Here is a 7,799-nt window from a genome sequence, read left to right as displayed (position 1 = left end):
TATCAGATGCTTTTCAGTAACCCACATGAGAAAGGGAGATGCAGCATATCATTTGTGTATAAACTAGAAAGAAAGTGAACAAAAGAGTCAAAAGAATTGAGGGAAGAGTTTTCTACAGTTTTTTAGATGCAAGAGTTGAGCAAACCTGGCCTCCTATGATTGTTTTTTGCTTCTGTTCTGAGTTTTGCCTGTCAATTTGGATCTGCTGACCAGCCCTCATGCCGCCATTGCAAGGAGAAGGAAGCTTTTCTGGATCTTGGGAAGGGAAAACCCTAACTTGATGGCAAAGAAGATGGGTATGCAGGGGAAAGGGGTTTGGTATGTTCAGGAGAAGGGGGCGGTTTTGGGAGGGAGAGGAAGCGTACCCTCGGAAAAAAAGGAAGGGAGAGGAACCGTACCCTCGGAAAAAAGGAGGGAGAGGAAGCACGTGTGGGGAGGGGCAGACCAGATGGGGAAAGCGGGTTATAGCGTGGGCCGGCAAGTTTTCCTTTTTATCAGGGGACCGAAAGTTTTTTTATGGCAGGCTGCCATGGGATGCTAGGGAGGAGCCGGCCGCTCCCTAGTCGCGTCCTTTCTGGTAATACTAATGAAGCTTCAACTAGTACTTAATTAATGTGAACGATGTGTAGGTGGCCTAAATCTAGCTCGCTTGGTTCTATCCAGTCCACCTGGTTGCTTCTTCACTCCAAAAACTCACGCTCGCCATGGCCATTACCATGGCCTCGACCTCCTCCCCTGTCGCCGCCCTGAAGCACCCCCATTTTCTAGACTCCAAGCCCCTCAAGCCTCTCAAACGCGCGAGAACCCGCTCATGCGCCCTCGCCGACGCCGACGCCGCCGCGGCCGCCCCCCGCACGTCCCAAGCGGAGCTCCGGCCGGACTCTAAAAACGCGCCCGCGCTCTCCGCTGAGATCCGCCGTCTCGTTCGTGCAGGCCGCCTTCGCTCTGCGCTCTGCCTCCTCGACCATTTATCCCACCGCGGCGTCCCAGCGAGCCCCTCAGCCTTCACTGCTCTCCTCTCCGCATGCCGCTCCCTCGCCCACGCCCGTCAGATCCACGCCCACCTCCGTGTCCACGGCCTTGACTCCAATGAGTTTCTCCTAGCTAGGCTCGTCGAGGTTTATCTTGCGGTCGGTGCTGCTGAGGAGGCCCGCCAGGTGCTCGGCGGTTTGCCCAGGGCCAGTGCCTTCTCGTGGAATGCTTTGCTCCACGGGCACGTTCGCAGGGGGCGGAGAGAGGCAGGGGATGCTGTCGCTGGCGGGTTTGTGGAGATGCGTGCTGCTGGGGCTAATGCGAACGAGTACACGTACGGCTGTGTCCTCAAGTCCATCTCTGGGAGTGCCAGGCCATCCATGGTCATGGCCACCGCCACACACGCCATGCTGGTCAAGAATGCATTTGCAGGTGCGCCGGGCATGCTGATGACTGGCCTCATGGATGTCTACTTCAGGTGCGGGAAGGTGAAGCTGGCGATGATGGTGTTTGAGGAAATGCCAGAGAGGGATGTTGTTGCATGGGGGGCAGTGATTTCTGGGTTCGCACACAAGGGGATGAAGAGGGAGGCACTGGAGCATTTCCGGTGGATGGTGGAAAATGGAGTCAAGGTGAACTCGGTGGTGCTCACCTCAATCGTGCCAGTTATTGGTGATTTACGTGCACGGAACTTAGGGAGGGAGATTCATGTGTTGGTGCTGAAGAAGTTTCCAGACCGTAAAGATGTAGCAAAGGTCCACGCAGGGCTGGTAGACATGTACTGCAAATGCGGCGATATGGTCTCTGGGAGGCGAGTGTTCTATAGCACCAAGAAGAGGAATGCTGTCTCATGGACAGCATTAATGTCTGGGTATGCATCCAATGGGAGGCCAGATCAGGCGCTGAGGTGCATAGTTTGGATGCAGCAAGAAGGAATCCGACCAGATCTTGTTGCGGTTGGTACTGTTCTCCCAGTATGCACAAAATTGCGAGCATTGAGCGAGGGGAAGGAAATCCATGCATATGCTTTGAGGAGGTGGTTCCTGCCAAATGTCTCATTATGCACTTCACTCATCACCCTGTACGGTGCATGCTGTCATTTAGAATACTCTCGCAGGGTGTTTCATGCTATGGATAAGAAAACTGTACGAGCTTGGACTGCATTGGTTGATGCCTACCTAAAGAACAGAGACTCTTCAACTGCTATTGAAGTGTTTAGATCAATGCTGCTGTCGAACCGTCGGCCTGATGCTGTTGCCATCACCAGGATACTGAGTGCCTGCTCTGATATTGGAGCATTACAACTCGGCAAGGAAGTTCATGGTCAGGTGTTGAAGTTGCGGATGGAACCTCTCCCGTTAGTTGCGGCAGAACTTGTTAACATGTATGGCAGGTGTGGGGACCTGAAGGCAGCACAGAGGGTGTTCAATCGAACAGAGTCCAAGGGATCCCTGACGTGCACTGCAATAATAGAAGCTTATGCAATCAACCAGCGGCACAAGGAGGCACTGGATCTCTTTTCATGGATGCTGTCAAATAACTTTGCCCCAACTATTGTCACCTTCAATGTGGTTCTGAGAATCTGTGATGCAGCAGGATTGCATGATGAAGCTCTCGAGATTTTTGACTCCATGGTACAAGGGTACAACCTGGAAGCATCTGAAGAGAATTATGACTGCATCATCAGCCTTCTTACTAGTGCTGGCAGGACTGCCGAAGCACAGTGTTTTGCTGATTTGAAAGCTGCACTGTTTAGTTCACCTGCTCCTTTTTTGGATTTTGAACAGCACTAATTTTGTAAATATAATTTTTGTCCTCCATTCTAATATTAATAGAAGATTTGTCAAAATGATACTGATAAGAATTAGTATTTCACAACTCACAGAAAAGAAATATACTTTGTTACTAACCAGTAATGCCATCAGTCGCTAGGTCGAAAATTCAATATTAACCTCAACTGCTGCACCACACCAATAACATTATTGCCTTTATTCCCTCACAACACGATTATCGTATCAGAAAGTTAGGGGTTTGGGTTTATGGCTTATTTGTTCGCTTCAGTTAGACTTTTTCCGGACTCATGCATGAATCTTCTTTCACATATTAAAAGCGAAGAGTTTGTTGCATTGCTTACTGAGCCATAATAAATAGGGTTAGTGATTTACTTAAGTTCTTTTTCCAGCAATAGGTGTTCATGTAGAAATGTATAGCTAGTAGTCTAATTGTCCATCTTTTTATTGTTATGTGGAACATTGACCTTTTATATTGACATGGTAATTAAACAGCTAACGGCGATCCTTTTATCTACAAAAGGAGTATATAACAGATAAAGAAAGAAACCTGTTGACTATCTTTGGAACAGAACATAGCTGATAACTATTTTTAGCTCTCGGAAATCCCTCCTATCCATTCCTTTATTGTCAGTTACTTCTAATGTTTTGTTACTGTAAAAAAAAACTTCTAGTGGTTTGCGGCGTTTCCTTTTGATATTTTTTTCCCCATTTTGGTCCGTGCTACATTAGGAAAGAAATAAAAGAGGAATTTTAATTGGAACTTCATTTCTGCGAAATCTCTATCTTCTGTTCTGGTCTTTCCGAATTCAATTTCGCTTTGCATTGCTGTTTATCTTCTCTCCTCTCCATCCAAGGACTGTAATGGGGAGTAGGCACCATGATGTTTTCTTGCTAGGGAAAAACAGATTGATACCAGGTTCTTGGTTCTTGTTATTGGCATGTGCCTTTACACCAAGCTGAAGTTTTCAGTGTTCAGCTGCCTTCCAAAGGTCAGAATTGTATCAATGAATTGTGTTTCGTGTTCCATATTTACTTACCTGGATTTGAAAGAATTTTTGTGGGTTACAAATCACAGGCAAATTTGCCACATTGGTTGGAATCACATAATTCAATGAAAGGAATTTTTTTGACTGTTTTAGCTTGAGGTCCAATTTGGCACTATTTTCAAGGATTCAGTTTCTGTCGGATTATTGTTTGGTTATTTGTACCACTTCATCTATTTTCTCAAATATGTTTTTTTACATCAAAATTAAGCTTGTAGTTTGTTTTCCAAGAATACCATAAAAGTGGGAAAGATCATCTGAAAGTCTTTCAATCATTGTTTGGTTAAGAAAACAAACAAGCTTGTAGCAAGATTTAGAATCTGAGGCAATGGTCATTTCTTGTCAAGCGCAGATATTGGCTAGAAAGACTGCAAAGATTGGTCTCGATCTGATTCACTTGTTCAAGAAGGCATCACATGTGCTTATGGGCTGCCTTTGCTCCAAAGGCACCAAAGATCATGCTGATGCCACTTCCGAAAACAGAGAACCATCAAGTAAGGATGACCCTAAGACTGCATCAGGTACGAATGATGGCAGCAAAGTCATGCCATATGCTGGAGAGAAGGTGGTGGTAGCTTTTGATGCTAGGTTCAGCAGTTGTAACAATGCAGAGTTGAAAGGGCTCTCAGGTGAGCATGTTGTTTCTGGGTGGCCAACTTGGCTTGCATATGTGGCGCCTAAAGCAGTAGATGGCTGGTTGCCTCGACGAGCCGATTCATTCGAGAAATTAGACAAGGTGAACAACTGATTTGGTTGCGTGGCTTATGTATATTAAATTTCCTGATAAAGAATACTGATTAATTGAATGCTTTCTTTTGAGTTGTAGATTGGACAAGGAACTTACAGTATTGTGTATAAAGCCCGAGATCTTGAAACAGGGAAGATTGTTGCACTAAAGAAGGTGCGGTTCGTCAACATGGATCCTGAAAGTGTTCGCTTTATGGCTAGAGAAATCCATATTCTTCGGAGACTGGATCATCCAAATATCATAAAGCTTGAAGGAATTGTAACATCTCGTGTGTCGCAGAGCCTGTATCTGGTTTTCGAATACATGGAGCATGACCTTTCCGGTCTTATTGCAAGTCCAGGCCTCAAACTCACCGAGTCACAGGTGGTTAGCGTCCGACTCTTGCATTGAACAGTTAAGAAACTTACATTGACAAACAATTAAACATGAATGTCAGATAAAGTGCTTCGTTCAGCAGCTGCTTCATGGCCTTGATCATTGTCACAAAAATGGAGTTCTGCATCGAGACATCAAAGGATCGAACCTCTTGATTGACAGCAATGGGGTACTGAAGATTGCAGACTTTGGCCTGGCAACATCTTTCGACCCTGACAATCCAAAACCACTAACTAGCCGTGTTGTGACATTGTGGTACAGACCACCAGAGCTTTTACTTGGTTCCACAGAGTATAGTGTCGCTGTGGATATGTGGAGTACAGGGTGTATTGTGGCAGAACTCTTTGCTGGCAAACCAATCATGCCAGGAAGAACCGAGGTATTTCTTATTTTGCCTTTGAAGATCTAGAAACAACATCAGTTACCTTTCAGATTTTTATGCTGGTTGAAGTCTTATGATATTTTTTTTACAATAATGTTATCGTAGGTGGAGCAAATTCACAAGATCTTTAAGCTCTGTGGGTCGCCGATGGATGATTATTGCAAGAAATCAAAGGTGCCAGAAACAGCGATGTTCAAGCCTCAGCAGCAATATAGGCGGTGTGTTGCTGAGACTTTCAAAGATTTTCCTCCTTCCACTGTAGTTCTCATAGACTCCTTGCTTTCGTTAGAACCAGAAGTTCGTGGAACAGCTTCCTCAGCTCTTCAGAGTGATGTAAGTTTCTGATCCTCTCATAAGAATCTTTTGTATGGTCCAATACCTGGCTTACAAAACTTCTTCAGACTTTTCTTTGGTGTTGCAACATATTAATGAATATACATGCAGCTCTCCTGCATGATCTCCTTTTTTTTAACTTCTTGGAAGTTTAACATATTAGTGTAGTTAAAATTAGACCGCTGTTAGTATATTTTGAAATGAATAGCTATCAGTGGTAAGTGGTAACCTTAGTTGCTGCCGGTTTTCTGATCTCTCTTGTGTGACTGTGCATCTACCTGTAGTACTTTGCTTACGCGAATATCTTAGGATCTGTAGTACTTATCCTATGTTTCAAATCTCTTTCAGTTTTTTAAAACAGAGCCACTTGCTTGTGACCCTTCAAGTCTACCGAAATTTCCAGCAAGCAAGGAGTATGATGTTAGACTCAGGCAAGAGGAAGAGAGGAGGTACACTTGCCAACATCACCATTTCTTGTTCCATCTGGACTCATTGCACTCCTTGTTGGGCGGTTCAATCAAATGCCAACACTCTGCATTCATGTTCTTGCAGGCAAAGAAAGGCAGCTCTTGGTGGACGAGGAGCTGAATGTTCCAATCCAGGAAATGAAAATCATGTAACCAGTCGTGCTGTCAATGGTGCTGCTGAATCGAAGGTAGCGATTCCAGATTATTGCTTGAATTCCCAATTAATAGATTATTATACAAAAAATCAAATAATTAGTCTGTTCTGTTAATTATAAATATGTACAGCTAACAAGTTTTATGCTTTAAAAAACATGGGCAAATTCCTAAAAAGTTACCCCTAAAACATGAGCACATCTCTTTATAAGGCATGCACCTTCGGAAGTACATCTGCCTGTCCTTGTCACCCTGCAGGAACACGCGCATGCCAGTTCAAAGAGCAGCAGCGTGAAGTTCTACCCCGAGGATAGCGTGCCCGGTTTCCGGGTGGAGCCACGCCCGTCGCCAACCACGGTGCAGGTTCCTGGATTTGGCTCTACATGGAACATGGGAGGTTACACAGATCATCCAACGACGCCTGGTTGTGCCTGCAGTTCTGTTCATGTCGCAAATTCCTCTGCCTCGAGGACAAAGGCATCATCGCATTCACATATACCACAGTTTTGCACGACAGATCTGAGGAATGCAGTTGAGGTTACATATCAGAATCAGCCACCTGATAGGCCTGCATCATCTCACAACAAGAACCCCCTAGAGGTGCAGGACGCTATGATCAGTGTGCTACTGCTAAGGGAAGTATTGAGGATTTATATTCTTTCATCTCACATGGCTCGCACCATTGCCTTTCTGTGGTCAGAACCATGGAAGGAAGCTCAGGAGGATCCACCACTCGGGGCCATTGGTGCCGCCGGGAGGGAATATCGAGGACATGCTCAAGGAGCACGGGAGGCACATCCAAGAGGCGGTGCGCAAGGCACGGCTCGGCAAGACGAGCAGGTAGCGAGCAGCTGAAAAGGTCGTACGGGAGCTCTGCGAACATGGACCGGATTTCAGAGGTGTCAGCGCCACATTCGTCTGCAAAGCTGCCGTTTCACGTTGCTGCAGGTCCCCGTGCATAGAGTTTTAGCATGCAACCGTGTGTTCTCATATACTCCCTCCGTTCCAAAATAGGTGACTCAACTTTGTAAATGGAGGTAGTACAAAGTTGGGTCATCTATTTTGAAACAGAGGGAGTAGGATATTGGGGTGTTTATATACTTTATAAACTGAAAATTCGCAGGGCATGACTGAATTTATAGATCTCTCTGCTCTTTTTCCTTCTTAGTGTATTTTTTATGATAACTCCTTGTTAGTGTATATAGTACCTGAACCTAGAGTTTCATCAGGGTTTGGTACACTTGAATTATGAGCCGTTCTTGCTTAGACAGACCTGAACTCCAATGCAGGTACCCATTTTGTCTGTCGCCATCTGTTTGGGTCGTCGCGGACAAAAGTGTTGGCCCAACGCGCCGACCCATTCCTAAAACACGCCCGCATGGACCCATTTGCGGCTCAGATTTACGGCTGAAATGCGTCGGTGCGGACGCGAAATGGACTCGCCGCGTGTCCACTCGGTGTCCGCCGCGTCCCCACTTGACGGCCGCCCAACTACCGCGGTCAGCTTTATTAATGATGACCGCCCGCCGCGGG

General features: G+C 45.9%; 2 protein-coding genes across 3 annotated transcripts; both read left to right on the top strand.

The window, feature by feature from the left end:
• The first annotated feature begins 626 nt into the window (after positions 1-626).
• Positions 627-2,836, top strand: LOC123119947 (pentatricopeptide repeat-containing protein At1g71460, chloroplastic). The gene has a single exon (XM_044539925.1). It carries the CDS (start codon positions 705-707, stop codon positions 2,763-2,765), a length of 2,061 nt encoding a protein of 686 aa, XP_044395860.1. The 5' UTR covers positions 627-704; the 3' UTR covers positions 2,766-2,836.
• A 22-nt stretch (positions 2,837-2,858) lies between these two features.
• Positions 2,859-7,433, top strand: LOC123119945 (probable serine/threonine-protein kinase At1g54610). 2 transcript variants are annotated; one of them, XM_044539924.1, is made up of 9 exons: positions 2,863-3,754; positions 4,161-4,544; positions 4,635-4,919; positions 4,993-5,310; positions 5,419-5,646; positions 5,995-6,095; positions 6,199-6,301; positions 6,525-6,866; positions 6,967-7,433. In XM_044539924.1, the coding sequence occupies exons 1-9, from the start codon at positions 3,704-3,706 to the stop codon at positions 7,108-7,110; spliced, it is 1,956 nt and encodes a 651-aa protein (XP_044395859.1). In that variant the 5' UTR covers positions 2,863-3,703; the 3' UTR covers positions 7,111-7,433. The 2 variants fall into 2 exon arrangements, with proteins under 2 accessions (XP_044395858.1, XP_044395859.1); XM_044539923.1 differs by having other exon boundaries at positions 2,859-3,754; positions 6,525-7,433.
• Positions 7,434-7,799: the final 366 nt, after the last annotated feature.

The sequence above is a fragment of the Triticum aestivum genome, chromosome 5D, assembly GCF_018294505.1.
Source record: "Triticum aestivum cultivar Chinese Spring chromosome 5D, IWGSC CS RefSeq v2.1, whole genome shotgun sequence".
NCBI lineage: Eukaryota > Viridiplantae > Streptophyta > Magnoliopsida > Poales > Poaceae > Triticum > Triticum aestivum.
The sequence above is the reverse complement of the archived record's forward strand: the minus strand, read 5'-3'. Positions and strand labels throughout refer to the sequence as shown.